The 21,885-nt window shown below is 33.0% G+C and overlaps 2 protein-coding genes across 2 annotated transcripts; one reads left to right on the top strand and one right to left on the bottom strand.

The window, feature by feature from the left end:
- The first annotated feature begins 218 nt into the window (after window positions 1-218).
- LOC123669046 (pyruvate dehydrogenase phosphatase regulatory subunit, mitochondrial) lies at window positions 219-14,613 on the top strand. Its single transcript, XM_045602709.1, has 16 exons — window positions 219-578; window positions 8,043-8,255; window positions 8,358-8,521; window positions 8,593-8,726; window positions 8,812-8,914; window positions 9,046-9,147; window positions 9,226-9,398; window positions 10,740-10,932; window positions 11,013-11,162; window positions 11,240-11,400; window positions 11,473-11,621; window positions 11,705-12,002; window positions 12,775-12,954; window positions 13,798-13,998; window positions 14,084-14,190; window positions 14,263-14,613. The coding sequence occupies exons 1-16, from the start codon at window positions 331-333 to the stop codon at window positions 14,393-14,395; spliced, it is 2,709 nt and encodes a 902-aa protein (XP_045458665.1). The 5' UTR covers window positions 219-330; the 3' UTR covers window positions 14,396-14,613.
- Window positions 14,614-16,325: 1,712 nt separating this feature from the next.
- Window positions 16,326-17,352, bottom strand: LOC123669044. The gene has a single exon (XM_045602708.1). The coding sequence runs from the start codon at window positions 17,110-17,112 to the stop codon at window positions 16,354-16,356; it is 759 nt and encodes a 252-aa protein (XP_045458664.1). The 5' UTR covers window positions 17,113-17,352; the 3' UTR covers window positions 16,326-16,353.
- Between the last annotated feature and the right edge of the window lie 4,533 nt (window positions 17,353-21,885).

The following is a 21,885-nucleotide window of genomic DNA, read 5'->3' as shown; positions in this document are numbered from 1 at the left end:
TATGGTATCGTTTAGGGAACCGTGGCGGAAAAACCTACCTAAACTCTTGTTACCTTTAGTACATCTTAAATGTGCTACCCAGACTACAATCGTCATAAAAATAATATCGTTTGAGCATAATGTCGTATAATCGTTTCATTTTGCATATTCATTTATTTGTAGCTAAAAATTACATACGACCAAATTATTTAAAAGTGGCAATAAATTTTCTTATGTCAGATCGTGTCAAAACAGATGTCATAGCTATTGCACTAAATATTTTTAGATATTAGAAATTATTGATGTATTAAAGCTTTGCAGTGCAATTGCGTATGTGCGCAGAAGCCAACTATGTTCGTAAGGCGAGTTCGAAATGGCGTCCAAAGTTACGGTGCATTCAAGTGCATAGGAGTCGGGTCTCGAACTTTATCTAGCATTGATAATCTAGATCACGTAGAAAGACTCGATGGTTGTTTATTGTCACTGCCGTCTAAAGCAAAGGTAGTAATATGTGGCGGAGGTGTCATGGGAGCCGCAGTAGCTTATCATCTATCCAAACGTGGATGGGGAGATCAAACTATAGTCATAGAAAAAGAAAAGTAAGTGTATCCAACAAATAACTCCTCCCAATATTGATTTCACATTATGTAACCTGCTTTTTGTTATACTTTCTTGATAACATTATGAAACAAAAATTATTTACTTTGTGCTCTATATTTAAACTCATAAAATGTAACAATTTAAAAACTTGTTTATTTATTACTTATATTTTTTATTTATTTTCTTTATTGTACAATAAATAGCCGAAAGTTTCAATAGTGTGTAGGTGTACAACAAAAAATAATAATAATAAATTAATAAGAAGTAAAACAAATAATATAGTACCTATAACATTACAAAATTATCATAACAATACTAATAATATTATATAATAATATAAAATAATACAATATAGCATAACATATAATAATGAATTATATAATACAATAATATATAATAAATAATAATAACATATATATACATAATATAATACAACAAAATATAGCAAAATATAATATAATATAATGTACTGAAATATAAAAAAAGTGATAAAATATCATGAGCGTCGGCTCTGAACAAAAATGTACTAAAAAAATAATCGGGATAGTTACCACTGTTCAGAATAGAGTACAACATGCAGAGAATTTTCATCGATCTACAGCCCAGTATTGTGAGCCAGTGTTGATCAAACTTTGTGTTTGTATTGTGTATTTAATTAAAATGTTTTTATAAAATTTTAATAGCTTCATTTGAGTTTTATGATATGTCCGTGATTGTTTTATGTTTTATGATTTTGTGTTATGTTTTTATAGGTAAGTTGTAGTATTATTTTAGTTGTATATTTAATAATAATAATAATACTCTTTATTGTACACAACAACAATCAACACAATAACATATTACAAATAAAAATCAGTGTATAAAGGCAGTCTTATCGCTAGAGGAGCAATCTCTTCCAGACAACCTTTCGGCATATAGGACACAGCGTAGTGAAAGCGGTAGTAGTGTACACAGAGAAGTGACAATTAGTGTCACCTAGAACAATATCAACATAATACATACATACATAGATACCTACTTATAAACAAAATACATATAATGTGGATAAAAGCATAGAATACAAAATACAAGTAAAGCAATACTCATTCATTATGTTATGCAGAGATATAAAAACAATTATGACGTACTAAGTGACAAATAGTGTGTCTTGAGGTATTTTTTAAAGCAAGACAGGGATTGGGCTTGTTTTATAGGAAGAGGTAGAGCGTTCCAAAGTTGAACAGCTTTAACTGAAAAAGAATGGGAGTAATAATTGTTTGCTCACAAACGAAAAAAAAACCAACTTCAATTACATCGACAAGTAATACAACGTAGATCGACGAAAAGATAGTCAAATAACTACGCGTTATCAAAGATTACTCAAAAAGTAGTCATCAGTTCTCGATAAAATTTATATGTGACCACACGATAAACATCAGCTTTCGATTTAATTAAAAATTATCAAAATCAGTACACCCAGTAAAAAGTTATTGCGGATTTTCGAGAGTTTCCCTCGATTTCTCTGAGATCCCATCATCAAATCCTGGTTTCCTTATCAAGGTACCAAATTAGGGATATCCCCTTTCCAACAAAAAAAGAATTATCAAAATCGGTACATCCAGTAGAAAGTTATGCAGTATAATACAACGTAGGTCGACGAAAAAAGCGTCAAGTAAAAACGCATTATTAGATATAGCACGAAAAGTAGTTGTTAGATCTCAAATAAATTTAAATGGGACCAAATGACACACACCACCTTTCGATTAAAAGAAAATTTGTCGAAATCGCTCCTCCCAGTCAAAAGTTCTGAAGTAACATACATTTAAAAAATACAGTCGAATCGAGAACCTTCGTGTGTATTACAAAGATACTTGAAACGTTTCTTAAGGTACAGAGGTGTGTCAGAATGAAAAAGTATACAATATAGTAGCGAGATCAAAGGAATTTGAAGGCGCGTATTGTTTGACTTTGCCAACTCCGACTGTTTTTAGAAATTTCCAGATTTTTTCAGTATCTGCTTCCATAGAGATGTGTGGATATGGCGTCGTTGTGCATCTCTACAAGCCTTGTTGCAACGATTTCGATGAGTTTTATATTTCTCCTTATTAGATGGGCTCGGAGTAGATTTATATCGAGCTTTAGCCTTATTTTTTGACCACTACAGTGCTCTTATTTCAGCTGTTAACCAGGGAGCAGGAGCATGCTTCATACGCACAGGTTAAACAGGAGCGTGTATATCGAATAGATAAATATAATATATTTAATGAGTATTAAGAGAGTATTTAAGTAATAGAAATTCTCTTTGTTGCCCATTATTTATTTATCAATTAAATTGGTCACTTCAATTCAAAATTAAAAATGCTTACATACATTACTAATTAGTGACTGCATCGAAATAATATCCATTATTTTTAACCGACTTCAAAAAAAAGAAGGTTACTCAATTCGACCGTATATATATAATGTATGTTCGGGGAACGTCCTTTGTTTATGAACCGATTTTGATAATTCTTTTTTGTTGGAAAGCAGATATTCCTAGTTTGGTACCATGATAAGGAAACCGGGATCTGATAATGGGATTTCAGAGGAATCGAGGGAAACTCTCGAAAATCCGCATAACTTATTACTGGGTGTACCGATTTTGATGATTATTAATTTAATCGAAAGCCGATGTTTATCATGTGGTCACATTTAAATTTCATCGAGATCTGATTACAACTTTTGGAGTAATCTTTGATAATGCGTATTTACTTGACTATTTTTTCGTATACCTACGTTGTATTACTTGTCGATATAATTGAAGTCGGTTTTTCTTCGTTTGCCTGCAAACACTATTATTATTAATAGGTTTTGCTTATCACTGAACTCTTACCATTTCATATTTATTTCAATTTTTAGCTGTACTAAATTGATAATAGAATTTATTAGAACTTCTCAGAAGTTATAGCTCTACTGTTTAGGTAAGCATACAGCATTATGTTTTCAAGCAATAAATAAATGAGAATTAAGTTATTCTGGTATGAAATGAGTTAAAATTAAAGCTACACTTATTGTTAACAAATTTTGCTGTGACTATATTATATTTTTAATAAATATTTTAACTTTCAGGACAAAACATATTAAATTAAACTGCAATATAATATTAGATCAGGAAAAGACTTAGATTGTAGAGTAGACTTAGATTGTAGTAGTAATAAATCGACTCCATTTGTGGTACATACAAGGGGAGGTCAAAAATTTCGCGAAATGGTGGGGTTGGCGAGGGTGAGCTTACTCATCCAGGTAGGCGCTAATTGAGTGTCTCATAGTTAGTATATATACCAAGTTTCAGCTTAATCGAGTCATTAGCGTTTGAGTTATCAACGTTTAAACAAGTCAATCGGGAAGAAATTAGCCCCTAGGAAGAAAATTGAATATCGTGCCGTCATTAAGTTTCTCACCAAACAAGAAAAGACACCTCAAACCATTTTTCAAGAGATGTCAGCTGTTTATGGGGACTCCGCTCCTGGGAAAACCATGATTTATAAATGGCACACCCTTTTCAAACAAGGGAGGGACTCCATTGAAGACGACCCTCGATCTGGACGGCCGATTTAGGCTATCATGCCAGAAATAATCGAAAAAGTTGAAATACTTGTATCGGAAGATGCCCGGCTAAAGAAAAAACAGCTTGCAGCATTAGTTGGAGTATCAGAAACAATCATTTTGAACATTCTAAATCAACACCTTGGCATGATTAAAGTCTGTGCAAGATGGGTTCCGAGAATGCTTTCTGCGCATCAAAAACGCGAGCGTGTCGAAAGTTGTCGCGAGTTTTTGGTCCGCTGTAGGAAGCAAAGGGAGGATGTTATGGCCCAAATTGTAACTGGCGATGAAACTTGGGTTCACCATTATGAACCTGAGATAAAGCAAGAGTCTATGCAGTGGCATAAAAAAGGCACACCCCTTCCTAAGAAGTATAAGGTGTCTCAATCGGCCGGAAAGATCATGGCGACGATATTTTGGGATACAGAAGGTATTCTTTTGATTTATTATAAGGAACGTGGTGTTTTCGCAACGGGGGAATACTACGCTTCTTTGCTAGATCAATTAAAAGAAGCTATTAATAAACAAAGGCGAGGAAAACTTACCAAAGGCGTGCTCCTTTTACACTACAAAGTGTACATGGGCACACAAGCCAGGTTGCGACGGCTGCCATTCACCGGTGCGGTTTTGAACAACTACACCACCCACCTTACAGTCTAGACCTGGCCCAAAGCAATTATTGGCTAAGATTTAGATTAGGTAAAACCGAATTTCGGGACCGTGGGGGGATGGGGGGGGGAGAGGGTGGGGAACGCTACCCCTGGTACCACTGTCACACCTCGGAACCCCATGGTTATGGAGATATCCATGGTTAAAGTTTTGAGGTTAGAAGAAGAATTTCGAAAGTTAGAGGAACGCTTGGCTCCGGCGCTACGGGAAGTGCAGCCCTTCCGCCCTTGCGTGCGAAAGCACGCTCACTCATGCTCCGTACAAAAAAAACCGAATTATGGGGTTTTTGGGTGTGGAGGGTGGAGGGTGTAGGGGAATCTATACAAGGTAACACTGTCATACCTCAAAACCCCATGGTTATGGAGATATCCATGGTTAAAGTTTTGAGGTTAGAAGAAGAATTTAAAGCTATTATAATACCTTTGAGCTCGTACTGTTTGCATTGTGTGACAAATCGACACTTTTAAACAAAATAACGCGTCAGACATAATATTCTAATAAAATTAGTAATATTGCGTGCTAGAATATAGGTTTAGAAATTCGAAAAATACCCAAAACCGAATCGGAGCACCCCACTGTCCACGTGGTCTTGGTCTGTCCTACCCCTAGAGTGTTTTTTTTGTGCCGCGGAGGCGCGGAGGGAGGGCAGCCCTCGCCCGCCGTGCGAAACTGCGCGAACGAATGCGTAGAGGAGCGGCTGAGGCTGGCCGCCGAAGGCGACCAGCCTCCGCTGCGGAACGGAGCATGAGTGAGCGTGCTTTCGCACGCAAGGGCGGAAGGGCTGCACTTCCCGTAGCGCCGGAGCCAAGCGTTCCTCTAACTTTCGAAATTCTTCTTCTAACCTCAAAACTTTAACCATGGATATCTCCATAGCCATGGGGTTTCGAGGTGTGACAGTGGTACCAGGGGTAGCGTTCCCCACCCTCTCCCCCCCCCCCATCCCCCCACGGTCCCGAAATTCGGTTTTACCTAATCTAAAGCTTTACCCAATTATTATTTGTTTCCAAAAATTAAGAAAGAACTGCTTGAAAAAAAAAATTGGCGACGATGATGAAGTGAAGTCGGCAATTTCGGCCTATTTTGACGCCTAAGACAAATCAATCATTTTCGACGGTATTACTAAGCTATTGGACAGATCTAATAAATGTTTTAGGGTTAAGGGAGAATACATTGAAAACGAAAAATAGTTTAATGTTTCATTTCATTATCCTTCCCTTTCGTTCCGCGAACTTTTTGACCTCCCCTCGTACATATATTTATGGTACATCTAGATATTGTCTTATGGAGCAAACTAACTGCTGCAGCTGACGACACCTTAAGTCATATGTAAATATATCAGAATGTATTTAAAAAATTATGAGGAAAAATAAAGTGAAAAAGAAAAATTATTCTCTTTGATATTAATAATTAATAAAAATTAAAATTGACATTTCAATTACTTTGTATTTAAATTAATACTTTGGATAGTTACTCAAAATGCCAACAAAATAATTAAGCATAACAAAAGTAATGTTAGTACATGATTATACACTTTGTTAATATAATTTTTAATTGTGCAAGACCAGTTGAAGTTAAAGAAATATACATTGTATCCTACAGAATTAATATGTCACACATTTTTTTAAATCTCATAATAATCAAATTTTATTTAAATCGCATAATTCGAGAATGGCTCGACCAATTCAGCTAATTTATTTTTTTGTATGTTCCTAAAGGTCCCTGGAAGGTTTTAATAGTTTAAAAAAAAATACTATTAACTGTTGATAGACTAAAGTCTGTTCGGATAACTAGTAATATAATAATAATTTAAAGACAAACAAGATTTTATACACTCAACAGATAACAGAAAGAAAAGATCTAAGCTTATAAGATTAACAAGTCAATGAAATAAACAGCCAATTAATAACCAACTAAATTTTAAACTTAGGTACATCACACACATTCCTACTACTACTACCTACAATTCAAATTATATTTTAGCCTTAAATTATACATTATCAACATATAAAGAGGAAAGATTTGATTGTTTGTTTATTTGCATTGAATAGACTCCAAAACTACGGAACCGATTTAAAAAATTATGTTACTGTTGTTCAAAAATTAGGGAAAAAAATTATTTTGAAATTTTTGATAAATACCCGTGTGAAGCTGGGGCGGGATGCTAGTTTATTATATGTTAGTAATATTACTGTGGTTATATGGTGTCACTAGAATGTCTAACTATTATTCAACCTATCCTAATAACCTCACATTTACTTAACTTTTACTCACTAATATAATTTACGTACTCTTAAAAGATATACTTAGCTTTGTATGATTACTATATGAAGGAGACAATTATTAATAATAAGATTTAATGTGAATATGAATTTAATTTATGAAAAAAAACGATATTACAATTAAAATATGAGAATGAAATAATTATAATTAAACTTAGATGCGCGGTTAGTTAAAAGATTCTGAAGCAAGTGTGATGTGCGAGCGCCGTTCAGTTGAACACTTCACTTCATGATGATGTCATACTTCACACGGCACATTAATTTTACCGTGTGGTCGAAGGTGTAAAATTTGCAAGGAGCTGGTCCAAGTTAACAAAATAATATTGTGGCGTCAATTATCATCAGGAGTTCGCCAGTTATAATGTCAGTTTAATAAATAATTTATCTTTTTTATTGAAATATATTCAAATGTTACGATAAATTCAGAAGAAATAAAATCGACTACAAAAAAATGAATTAAATTAATACTAACCCGTTAGCGAAGTTTGTAGTGGCCCTGCTTTCTGTTCCGTGAGTTGCGGGTTCGATTCCCGCATGAGTCTGGGTGTAATATATGTATTTATATGTGTGTTATTCCTATGTATATTTATCAAAAAATAAAATAAAATAAATAGCTAAAACAGTCGGCCGTTACCTGTAATACAAGCATTAAGTTGATTAACATAGGACCAGACGACCGTGTGCGTGTATTATTATTTTATCTAACTAGTACGGCTCACCTGATGCTAAACGATTACCGTAGCTTATACCCGACCCTATCCCCAATCCCCCCCCCCCGCCGCAGGAGCTCTTGTCACCTTACTTACCAACAGGAACACAACACTGCCTGAAAACTGCATTATTTAGCTTTTGAGCAGGAAATTTGCTGCTGTGCCCTACCTGGGTTAAAGTTTAAATTAATATTAAATTATTATTCATTTTATGTTTAAGTAATGCTATCTTTTTTATCAGAGTCGGCACAGGGAGTAGGTGGTATTCTTCAGGTCTGGTTGGTGCCTTTAAACCTTCTCTTGCTCAAGTGAAAATTGCTCAGTCTTCTATAAAATTATTGAAAGATCTCGAAGCTCTAGGAAGACCTACTGGTTGGAAACAATGTGGATCTCTACTTCTAGCTAGAACAAGAGACAGAATGACCGTCTACAGGAGAATGAAAAGTCAATCAGTGTATGTTTTATTTTAATTCTAAATTATTGTTTAAAGTTTTGACAATTAAGTATTCAAGGGGATGCGCATGCAATAAATAATAACTATTTTATCTTCAGACAGTTCTTGGGGAATTGAATGTGAGCTCGTTAGCCCTAAAAGATGTCAAGAGATTTGGCCCATGCTTAATGTTGAAGATATACTTGGAGGGCTCTGGATTCCTGGAGATGGTGTCGGCGACCCGCATTTCTTTTGCATGTCTTTAATGAGGGAAGCAGTAGCAAATGGTTAAGTGTCTATTGCATAAAATTATTCTATTGTTATTAAGTTTTTATGTTAATCGTAAATTTTGTTTCAGGTGTTGGGGTCATGGAAGATTGTTCTATAACTGCGGTACACTCAAAAGAAGGGAAAGTGTCGGGTGTAGATACAACACACGGTTCAATAGAATGTCAATACTTTGTTAACTGTGCTGGGTTTTGGGCGAGACAGGTAAGTAATTACAAAAAAATTATATAATCAAAATTTGAGTGATTTATATGCAAATTACTTGGGATAATCAACTTACTTTTTTCAGATCGGCCAGCTAGCTAAACCGCAAGTAAAGGTGCCGTTATTGCCTTGTGAACATTATTATTTGCATACAAAACATATTGACAATTTAGGTCCAATGACTCCAGGTAATTAGATGAATTAAATTTTTTAACTCTACCTATGTGTTTTCAATCGTCCAGTTTAAACGCCAACGGTATTACCAACATCTGTAACACAAAACAACAGACTTAGTTGAGAAAGCTTATTTTTTTCTTAGTTGTACGAGATCCAGATGGCTACATATACTTACGCGAAAGGGATGGTTGTATATTAGCAGGTGGATTTGAACCAATAGCAAAACCTGTGTACGAGGAAGAAAGTAATATTTTTCATATTATTTAATAACGTTTAATCAAATAAATATTAAAAAATTACTCCAATTTAATGTTAATTTCAGTCAGAAATGCAGAACAAAGATGTATTCCTGAAGATTGGGACCACTTTCACATATTATTGCAAGAGATACTAAAAAGGGTACCAAGTCTAAGTCAGGCGGTTTTAAATAAATTGTGCAATGGTCTTGAAGCTTTCTCACCAGATTGCAAGTGGATAGTAGGGGAAGCGCCAGAGGTTTGTTTTTATCCCGTAAGGCCTAAACTTTACTATTTACGAACTATTTCCCTTATTTGTTTGTCTTAGCAAACAATTTTGTATTAACATTGTTCACGCATCAGTTTTGTTAATGGTTGTATAGTTAAGTCAATAATTGTGTTTGCAGGCAAACGCAAAAAAAAACCGACTTATATCGACAAGTAATAGAACGTAGGTAGACGAAAAAATAGTCAAGTAAATACGCATTATCAAAGATTACTCCAAAAGTTGTAATCAGATCTCGATGAAATTTGTATGTGATCACATGATAAATATGGGCTTTCGATTAAATTAAAAATCATCAAAATCGGTACATCCCTCGAATTCTCTGGGATCCCATCATCAGATCCTGGTTTCTTTATCATGGTACCACACCAGAAATATCTCCTTCCCAACAAACAAAGAATGATCAAAATCGGTTCATAAACGACGAAGTTATCCCCGAACATACATCCATATATACATACATTCACCACACCCTTCTTTTTTGAAGTCTGTTATTTTTAACAATGGGATCTTTGTACCTATTGATTCAAAATATTGATGTCTCATGTCTCATGGTAAAAAGGAGTTACTCTAATATATTGAACGTCAATTGAATTAAAATTTTCTTACAAATAACATAAGTTGCTTTCTTATTAATTTCCCTTTGTCCTTAACACCACAGAATTTATGTTTATAGATTCAGCAATTGTTTAGATATTAATGGTCGAGCTTCAGTTACCTCTTAACACAACACTTTATATTATGACAGTATTTTACTCACATTATCATACTATTTATTGGTTCTTTATTTGCAATTAATTATTAATTGTAATTTTATTTTATGAGAAGCAGATAAACATCTCTGAAAATATAGAAATATATTAAATTTGTAATTTTACTCACTTGCTATATTCCATTTACAAAATTGTAAACTATGAGTTTTTTTTAATTATATGTATAATGTAGGTATATAAAAGATTACAATTTTTATGTATTCTACATTTCTAAGAAATATTGGTAACAAGAAGATGGAGGTGAATTGAAGAACAATTGTTCTTACGATACGTTGGATATTGCGAATATGGCCGTAACTAAGTGCGGGTATATCCGCATGGCTAAATTCGTTATATCGAACGTTTCGATGGAACATTATAAGTCGTCATGCAAGAGAACTCGATAGAAGAAGGTGTTCCTCCTTTTTACTTCAAGAAATTACTATATACCCAATAATATTGTACTTTCAATTTGTTTTTATTATTTACTATCACATGTATATGTCCTACTGTCACTTTCAATTAATTCATATATTAATAAATATTTGGTTAAATCAAATAGATGTTCAATTACCACGTCGCCGCTGGTATGAAAACAGTGGGAATATCGGCAGCGGGTGGGGTCGCTGAGGCCACAGTAGATGAGATCGTTGACGGTTACACAAAGTATGATATGTATGAATTGGGTATCAATCGTTTTCTCGGTCTTCACAACAACAAACGATTTCTAAGAGACAGGATGAAGGAAGTACCCGGTATGAAGGAATTAATACAGAAAATAAATACTTTTTTTTTTTCTTCTAATTCTATTGCTATCTATTTTGTCGATGGACAGGAGTGCATTACGGCCTACCTTACCCTTTCTATGAGTTTGAAATGGGTCGCAATCTACGGTTGTCTCCGATATATCCGACTTTAAGGGACAACGGCGCTGTTTTTGGACAAGTTATGGGCTATGAGAGACCTACTTGGTTCGAGCCCGTCGGTTAGTTTAAACTTTCTTCTCGCTTGTAGGTTTTGTATACTTACAGTTTTTTTTTTAACTTAATTGTATTTTTATAGATAAAACCACCTCACCAGAAAAACCTCAGCCGTTTAAGATAGCCTATACAAAGACTTTTGGCAAACCGCATTGGTTCGAAACTGTTCAAAGGGAATACTGGGCGTGTAGAGAATCAGTAGGCATTGCAGATTATTCTTCATTTACGAAAATTGACCTCCAGGTACACCAAATCCTAGTAGACGATAATGATTTTATTTTTTATTTTTATCTATTCACTATTAATTTATTTTAGTCACAAGGCACCGAGGTCGTAGATTTACTACAATATTTATGTTCTAACAACGTTGATGTTCCCATCGGGAGTATCATTCATACAGGAATGCAAAACGAACGTGGGGGTTACGAAAATGATTGTAGTCTTGCGAGAATTTCAGAGAACCAGTAAGTTTATAGATGATACTTAAATAGATTTAAAAAATCTATTAAGAAAAAGCAAGGTCAATTTATGTTCTAATTATTTACAGCTATATGATGATAGCACCAACGATACAACAAACTCGGTGCAAAGTGTGGCTCAAGCGTCATCTGCCAAGAAATGGATCAGTAACACTATCAGATGTTACTTCTATGTATACCGCCATTTGTATACTGGGACCGTTTACGCGTAGTCTTTTGTCTGAATTGACGGATACAGATCTATCTCCTTCAAACTTTCCATTCTTCACATTTAAGGAGTTAGATGTCGGTTTGGCCAATGGTATCCGTGCTATGAATTTGACCCATACTGGCGAACTGGGCTACGTTTTGTATATACCAAATGAAGTAAGTCTTCATATATATTAATACGCTAAGATTAAGATGTTTGCCTCCCTTTTTAGAAAAAACCTCACAATCACTCCACATAAATTACATATCATTTTATAGATAAATGCTTGCTCTACCGGCACCCACAACTAAAAAAAATATTATTGCTGTTGTTTTTGTGAATTAATTAATTATTAAAGTTAAATATAGGACGGCTTCAATTTTGAAACAACGTCAACATGATTGACGGGCGGTAAATTTTTTATTCAATTTCAAATTTATTTTTGTCAAACGCTAGAATTAATAGAAATTTTTCTGCCATCAACAGTATTCACTCATGGACAGTTACAACACGTTGTTTACACAGAGTTTGAGATTTCAAAAATTTAACTATATCAATTACAGAAAGTGACAAACAAATTGTTACAGATGAGTTTATCTACACTTCGAATATTGTTTATTGTGTTGTAGTGCTAGTTTTGATTCAATTTTTCTAAGAAGTAATATTGTACAGCGAACTGAAATTAGCCTGCCAAGTCCCACTGCTGCACACCAACCTCTTTGCCTAAATAGATGAAAAATCTGAAATTGATTCACCACGCTGATGTTTTATTGTAGGCGAATCAATTATAGAAAAATGTAAAAACAGCGGATAATACAGTCAACAAAGTAGAGCGGATGGTCTGTTTTTGGTATACATGTCTGAAGAATATATGACACACATGATAAAGACTTATTCATGTTGTATATTCATAACTACACGGCAATAATTTTCTTTTATTGTTTTCAGTTCGCACTACACGTATACAATCGGTTAATGACTGTTGGAGAAAAGTACGGTATAAGTCACGTAGGTCACTACGCTACAAGAGCTCTTCGAGTCGAGAAATTTTTTGCGTTTTGGGGACAAGACCTCGATACTATGACGACACCGCTTGAATGCGGACGTACTTGGCGTGTTAAGTTTGATGTAAGTTATTATTTTGTAAGTATATATTTTGACTAGCCCGTTGGCGCAGTTTGTAGTGACCCTGCTTTCTGCTCCGAGGGTTGTGGGTTCGATTCCTACCCCGAGTCTGGGTGTAATATAAATATTTATCTATATATTTATTTATGTATTATTTATAAGTATGTTTATCGAAAAAAAAAATATGTAGCTATATACCAGTCGGCTGTTACCTATAACACAAGCATTAAGTTGCTTACTTTAGGAACAGACGACCGTGTGTGTATTGTGTAAATATTTATTTATTATTTATTTATAATTTAAGAAACGCGATTTCATCCGTAACACTACGACATATGTTTATTAACTGTTCATAGACTATTATATTACTAATGAATATAGTTTTGTCGCTGTGTGGCTATGTGGGTAGTAAAGAATATAGCCACCGTCTTTCTTCCCGTGGGTGTCGTATGAGGCGACTAAGGGATAACACAGTTCCACTACCACCTTGGAACTTAAAAAGCCGACCGATGGCGGGATAGCAGCTACCTTTAACGGAGGTAGGGCACAGCAGGAATTTCCTGCTCAAAATACGGAGCAGCCCGACTGGGGTAGTACCTCGACCTTACAGAAGAAACCCGCCTGCCCAGCGACTATGGGCAAAATACATGAGTTCATGCTATTTCAGGCGTGAACTTGTGAAGGCCTATGTCCAGCAGTGGACTGTGATAGGCTTGAATGATGATAATGATGATATAGTTTTGTACTGAATAAATCGTATTGGCTTAGTTTTAATTATGCATTTAATAAACAAAAGTACAAAAGTTGTATATATTGAATAAACACTATATTTTTTTTATTTAACAGAAAGATATACCATTCATCGGCCGTGATGCGTTGCTACGTCAGCGTGAACAAGGGATACGAAGACAGTACGTACAACTTCTCTTGACCGACCATGATCATGAGCTGGACCATTGGTCTTGGGGTGGTGAGCCAATCTATCGAGATGGTAATTATTGTGGCCAAACAACTACCACAAGTTACGGGTTCACGCTAAAGAAACAGGTAATTTATGTTTGAAAACAATAAATTTAATAACACACAAATTTTTAATTTAATAAATAAAATGTAATTATTATATTTCCTTCAGGTTTGTCTTGGTTTTGTTCAAAATCTTGACAAAGACGGCACACCGCACAAAGTGAATAATGACTATGTTTTAAGTGGTCATTATGAAATCGATATAGCTGGAATACGGTAATTAACTAGTAAAAGGATATAGAGTTCAGATATAAGTAACATCTATTTAAATAATATTATTTTTTTAAGGTATGCTGCCAAAGTTAATCTTCACTCTCCAAACTTGCCGACAAAGTATCCAGATAAAGAGCGCGATGTTTACCAGGCAACTAGAAAATATCATGAAACCCAGAAATTCCTTGGAAGACATTATCAACCTTAGTATTTTAAGTTTATCATCTTTTTTTCCACAACAAATAATCTAAGCTTCAAAGAAAATAAAAAAGAAATGAGCAACGATTATTCATTTTAAGATAAAATAGTAAATAAAAATATTATTAAATAGAAACATTTATACAAAGGACGCAAAAAATTATATGATGTTTATAATCTCAAATTCAGAAAATTTGTTAAAGATTAATAAAAATAGTATTTTTCGTACTTGTCATTTATTTAAAACCTTAAACATTTAAAATACTTCAATTTCAATTTTTAAGATAGACATAAAAAAAAATCTTATATTACACAATTACAATTACACAGTTTACAGTCAGATTCAATAAAAAAATATTTATAATACATGCAACAACAATAATGAAAACTGACAAAAAATTTAAATTACTTACGCCGAGTTGCACGAAACAAAATTAAAATTTAAGTAGAGATTAAATTAGTTTAATCACTACTTAACTTTTAATTTCTTTTCGTGCAACTCGGCGATAGTCAATTAGTTAAACTATATTAAACCTTACATAGCTTTGTTAAAATTAAAACTACTTTTCGTGTATATATGTATTTTTACAAATTCTTTCACTTATAAACAAATGAAAGAATTAATTTACATTATAAATTATTATTTATTTACGACATATTGAGTTAAGGTTTTTTTACACATATGACCAATATTTTTAATGTAAACGTAAATCTTTTTGCTACTCTGGAACCAGACTATGGCCATTTTGTTAATTGAATATGTACAATAGTTAAAAAGACAACTTACTCATTGTAAAAAATAAACATGGTAATCAAATGCCTATTATAATATACACAGGAAAAAATGTTTCATAACCATTGTCATTGACAATTTAATGTAACATAAAAAAATACAGTTGAATTGAAAACCTCCTCCTTTTTTGGAAGTTGGTTAATTAAAACAATATAATCTTGAAAATTGATATTTGTAAACAAAAATATCGAAAATATATATATGCATAAAACAGTTACATCCTAGATACTTACCACTTTGGAAATGGGTATTAATTTTCATTTAAATTAATAATTTTATACCAGTTTTGAATACAGTTACAGATATGAAAATATTTCAGATCATCTAATACTTTTAGATAGGTTTGGTCTCATTTTCAAGAATTTTTAGCAATAGGTACATTATAAACTATGTGCACACCTACTGAGTCAGCATGATCGGGCTAAAAGTGAAAACTTATATTCAACTCTTCTGTAACCTGATATTATGCAAAACTAGTATATTGGATTAGATTACTGTAACACATATATTTTTGCTTCGGATATCTTCCACCAAGCTTCATAACAATCCAAATTACATGGCAGAATCAAAATAAATTACACTATGTATTTTGTAAGCTTGTTTAAAGAAGCTAGCTTTTGTGGTCATTACATCTAAGAAAAATTATTTATAACTTAACAAAAGTATTTTAATAAGAAACTTTAAAACAAGAGGTACACACACAACTTATATTGTTTATAAAGTGATGAGAAATAATATTATAAATATTTAATTTGTACCAAATTTTGAGCCATTTAAAAACTTACCTTATTTACTGTTAATGTGTTTACTATCTCAGACTTTTCAAGATTTATATACACTTTTATTATGCTTTATACAATAAAATAATAATCATTTTATAAACAAAGAATTATAAAATGTTCACAACATTTGTAATGTACTTTATGATATGTACATTACACACACATTATACACATTGTAAAATTTGTCTTAAACTTACTAATGTACTTTGTGATTGAAGTACAAATCAGAATATTGAACTATCAGTAGCTAGAACCTAAAATATCTTTAATATCTAGTATTTAAAAATACAACAGTAATTGAATAATAAAAAATATATACAATCAATAATAATGTGCCTTAATTGACTTAAAAATGAAAGAATATATTTTCAATTTACTTTTATTGCAATAGTATTAATTAAAATCATTAATATTGATTGTAAAAGTACTAGACATTGTTGGCTTTCTCAAATTTGCTTTTATTATATCACATGGTGAGGGAGTATTAAAGGCAAACCTAACTATACTTGTTGGATATTTATGATTTAAATATGGTGCTGCAACTGGACGTAGCCGTGACGTCAATACTTTCCCAAAGGGTGAACCTTTATCTCTCTTTATTTTCTGTTTTAATATGTACGACATGTCTGTATTGCACGGCAGCAATGGTTCTGGAGTTTTTGTCTTTTGTGGCTCATCATCATCACAGTCTGCAAAATTTAAGTTAAACAAAGACTCACAGGAACTGCTGGTGGTAAGAGGCTCTTGGCGATATGTGATATGCTGGCGTTCACTGGGTATCTGAATAGCTGTCATTAAGTCTATTACTGAATTTTTCTCATCTTCTATTTTAAGTCGTTTTATTTCCTCTTCTATCTTTAATCTTTCCTCTTCTTGCTTTTTCAACTCTTTAGCTTTAAGCATGTTCGCTACTTGTTCAGCTAAAACACTTTGAATGGGTTTCTCATTCATGCCAGACTGTGATATAGGTACTCGTTGGCATGGCGGCAAAGTTAATGAACTTTCTGATAAACTGCCTAGAGGTGGAATTTTGAACGAAGGAACTTTAAAGGAAGTATCTTCAGTATTCTCACCATTGTCTTGAACACTGCTTTTCGATAAATGGCTGTCTACTAGAGCAAACAAAGAAGAATACATTGTTGAATCTGCCATGACGCAAAGTTTATTCTTCTGATTGTATAGTCATGTAGGTATTAAAATTTTACGAAACACGAATAACATTTCTTTAGTATATAAACATATAAATGCTAATGTTTAATGTATCTTATAGATTTACTACGCTTGTGTTGTACTACGCGATAAAAAATTAACAACATTAACAATTGTTGTTGTTTTTCATTTTGTCGCCTTTCGGGACAGGCAAAGATCTAAGACCATACAGCCTATTTAGACGTGTTTCTTTTCAAATTTTCGGTATAACTTTTTTTCTTTTTCTTTTTTTTTAATTTTTTTTAAGAAGGCAAAGCCTATTCAATCGTATTTAAATCAATAAAGTTTGAACCGAAATTTATTTTATGTCATTTTTTCCCCCTTCATGAGATAAGCAAAGAGACTAAACCATACAGCTTCGTATGAGTTGATTTTGTCCAATTGTTCAATAATATATTAATAAAATGCCATCTAACCATGACTCTTGTTAAATTTATCTTTTAATAATAAAATATTGATCATTTTTCATTAAATAAGTTCCAGTGGCATAGTGTAGTGGGCGGTAGAGGCGGCCCGCTCCGGACGGCACTTTTTAGGGGGCGGCAAAATTTAACAATTTTATTTTGAATTTATTTTTTTATTTTATTTTTATACTTAAATAATAAAAACATTTTGTAAATTGGTAAGATTGCCGGTGTAGGCTGGATGAGGATTGCGAAAACTGGAATGTCTGGCGCAAACTTGGGGAGGCCTATGTTCAGCAGTGGTATACAATAGTGTGTCGATAAACGGTGTAATTTTGAAGTTCGTAACCACGGGGTTTACATGATAATCGCGATACGGGGGGGAAACCCCACCCTCTTCCCCACCCTTCACCCCCTCTCCCCCCAGGACCCCAGAAATTTGAGGCCGATTATCCATAACTTTTACTTAAATAAATGTCTAAAATAAAAGTAGCCTAAGTTACTCCGTATTACATCAGCTATCTACCAGTGAAAGTCCGTCAAAATCGGTCCAGCCGTTTCAGAGATTAGCCGGAACCAACAGACACAGAGAGACAGATAAAAATTGTAAAAAAATGTTTTTTTGGTGTTTATACCGTGTATACATCATGTATCATCGTGTAGGTACATCTAGTAAATAGCGGTTATTTGAATATTACAAACAGATACTCCCATTTTTTTATTTATATAGATGTATCGTATTATGATTTTTTTTAAAGTGCAATAAAGAATATATAATAATAATAGATATAACTTGTACAATGCATAATAATGATGACTGTTTTTGCCGTTCTCTAGTAAAGTTCTCTATTATAATGTATGTAATGTATAGTATACATTAAATTGAAATATCTAAATAAGAGGGCGGCAAAATTTTCTTCTTCCCCGGATGGCCGAGAACCACGCTAACGCTCTGTCATTAAGTTCACATTTAAGTCAGTAGTGTTGTCAGTATTGTGTTAGTAGTAGATGTCTTATAAATATAATTATAAGTTTTAACAATGTTCATGAAGTTGGCACCCAGAATATTGAATTTATAATTTATAATAATTTAGTTTTATTTAATTGTCTGCGCGTTAAAATTTATGAAAAAAAGACTCAATAACAATTATTTGCACGTGTCTTCGTTTTTAAGAAAAATCAAAATCAAAATTGATGCGCAGATGGCACCCGAAAGAATAATAACTTAATAATTAATTATTAATATTTTAATATTTTTTATCGGGAAATAATCAGTGCGTTCCACTACGCGAATCCATATTGAATTAACGTTTTACTCCAATCCATGCGCGGGCATTTAGTGGAACACGCTCAATAAATCAAGCCACACTGCCACAGATTTTCTTTATTGGCCACGTGATCTAACTTCTCATTTTATAACTAAACTAGCATCTCGCACCGGCTTCGCACGGGTATTTAAGAAAAATTTCAAAAAAAATTTTGTTTCCTAATTTTTTTTAAAATGTAATATAGCCTATGTCACTCGCGGATAGTGTAGCTTCCCAACAGTGAGAGAATTTTTCAAATATATAGCATGGGCAGGCAGTCGAGCGATGCGGAGTGGAGGGGATGGACTCGCCTTAGGCATCTCAAGGAAAGAACGCTGGCTCGCCAACATTTAAATGTTACGCTGCTAATTACTTCTAACGACGATATCTCAAAAACTATTCATCTGATTGATATAGTGTAAAGGTGCCAACTTCATGAACCTGTTTCAACACTTATAACATGTCTTAGTTATTGATGGATAGGGCGCGAGAAAAATTCTTGTTCCTTGTAAATGTTGAATAGTCTTTATTTCTTAAATTATCATTTACCTCATATGGAACATAAAAATGGTTATTTTTCAAGTCTTCAGTATCATGAAAAAGTATGGATTGAATGCACACACTAATTTCATCACTATTTTCTATTGAAGAATAAATACTAAGTACCAGTTTTTAAAGTAAAACTTTTTTACCCACGGTTGAGTTGGGGGAGTAAGCTGGTGAATGCGTGACGAGAGCGTTACGCAGAGTGTGATCAAGTGCGGCAAACGGAAGCTGAGAGGGAGATATAAGTTAGTGAAGATAGAAAGTGAGAGAAGAGTTAAGTTTTACTTCAGTCGTGTGGTTTAAAGTACACTTGTTTTTTGTTTTTGTTTTCAGATAAATTTTTTATTGTTTTAAAAACCTTTTTACTTTCTAATGAAATATTTGAAAAAAAAGTTTATAAATAAACTTTACTGAAAATTTTGCTTTGAATTTTCCGGCGTTTCCCTTCAAATTCTCGATCAAAAACAATAAAATGTTTGTACTGCTATCCATTCGAGCCTTATTATATTGTATAATGTCGTAATGGCAGCACTACACATACAGCCAAGTTGACAATCTACAATCGATAACGCTATTAGAAAACTAACCAAATGTATAGGAATGACATCATCTCAACGTAAAGTCACGTGATCATAACAAACGAATAGAAAATTCGTAGACAAGTTTACTCGTTCAAAATGTTACAACGTCGAACGGAATCGTTTCTACAACGACGATCACTACATCCCATACAAATGGTAGCCATGTTACAGTTTTGACAAGCGTCAGCGAAACGATATCGAAATTTTTGAACGATAGTTAAAAGATTGCCGAAACCCAGTAGTAAACGTTAAAAAATGGCGTCTATTATGATAATATGAAAGAGTTGTGTTAGGACCGAGAATTATTTATTTACGATAATTTTGAACTATATGCAGCATTTAGCCATGATGATTTTGGAAGAGCCATGCTGAGTTATTATTGAATAGATTATAGTAATTTTAATTAGTAAGATTTTATTTACATTGTCTAGTTACAAACTTTTATTCTTTTTTTATAAAAATTAATAAACGCTTTACACTCAACGGATCCCCCAGTAGGACTTTCTCCTGTGTTGGGGGTCCGGAAACACACACAATACACAAACCCAACACCCAGACCACGACTAACATCTATATGGTCGATATAAATGTCTGTCGGGAGCGGGAATCAAACCCGCGACCGCTAGCGCAACAGCCAGTGCATTTACCATTGCGCCAACGCGTCGTACTTAACTTCGTACGTCGTACGTAACTTTATCTAGGTCCTTCATATTTAATTTATCATTTACCTACATATGATTAATAAGTTATTAATAGTATTTTGTAAATGTCCAGTTAATTTTATGTTCAATGTAATGTACCTACTTAAATATAAAATAATTAATAAAACATTATTATTATTACAAATAAGTTTATTATTGTTTTATTAAAACACTGATGATATTCGTGACATGCACAGTTGAAAAGAAAGGATTTTTCAGTCATTAATACTTTTTATTTACAATTCACTCAAAACCTACATTTTAGGTGTTATTTGTTACTTTACATAAAAATCAATTAGCTACAGTTATTGTACATAAATATTAGTTTCATTATTACATTTTAAGTATAAATTAAAATAGGTTTTGTTATATACAAACAAAAATTAATTGTTCCTCTGATATTGCAGGCAATTTGAAATTGTATATAGCCCTCAGCTGAGACCACTATCACTACATTAGACATTTTAAGGAATAGTGTTTGTCGAAGGTAGCGATGATGGTCTCAACTTGTAAAAAATGGTAAAATTTGCATCAAATTGTCTAGTACCAACTAAACGACTTAAAATTACATTTTGGCTTTCTTCCATTGCTATCTTTCGCAATTCTAATCACAACCTTTCCTTTTCTCTTTGTGGAATTTTTTTCCCTTTCCATGAATTCCAGTAAAGCTGCGAACTGTTCTGGGCTTGCTCAAGATCTATATTCCATCATATAAACCACTTAATTTTTAAGATTTTTTTTATTTCATTTAGGACAACAAACAATTGCATAATAAAAGTTTATCAGCGCCGTTATCCACATATAATATTATATACATGGCAGCACAATATTTCTGAAAATGTAAATTACAATTTAAGAGAAAAGACAAAATGAATAAAATTAATGAACATGACAGCTAACGAAACGATAAGAACAAGTCCTAACCAATTCTTAAAATTAAAATTGCAAAGATTTAACACCTAATATTCTTCCAAGATATTTTTCATTCCTATTCAGAATCATGTTATCATAACATTTCGAGTTTTTCTAGACACAGTAATGTTTAAAATTAACACTGTGATATAATAATAATAAACCAAATATAAGAACTTTACCTTATTTCGGTTACGCATAAAACACTTAATAAGTTAATAACAATTTCTTCTTCAGGATTAATGGCTTTCAATAGTTCTAATAA

Source organism: Melitaea cinxia, chromosome Z (assembly GCF_905220565.1).
Source record: "Melitaea cinxia chromosome Z, ilMelCinx1.1, whole genome shotgun sequence".
In the NCBI taxonomy this organism is placed as follows: Eukaryota; Metazoa; Arthropoda; class Insecta; order Lepidoptera; family Nymphalidae; genus Melitaea; species Melitaea cinxia.
This window is presented reverse-complemented; position numbering and strand designations above follow the sequence as displayed.

Excerpts from the sequence above, each read along its gene's own strand:
- LOC123669046 (XM_045602709.1), top strand. The coding sequence starts at position 331 with ATGTTCGTAAGGCGAGTTCGAAATGGCGTCCAAAGTTACGGTGCATTC. Across the intron at positions 8,256-8,357 it reads AGAATGAAAAGTCAATCAGT|TTCTTGGGGAATTGAATGTG; the intron begins GTATGTTTTATT and ends ATCTTCAGACAG. Across the intron at positions 9,148-9,225 it reads ACCTGTGTACGAGGAAGAAA|TCAGAAATGCAGAACAAAGA; the intron begins GTAATATTTTTC and ends TGTTAATTTCAG.
- LOC123669044 (XM_045602708.1), bottom strand. The coding sequence starts at position 17,112 with ATGGCAGATTCAACAATGTATTCTTCTTTGTTTGCTCTAGTAGACAGC.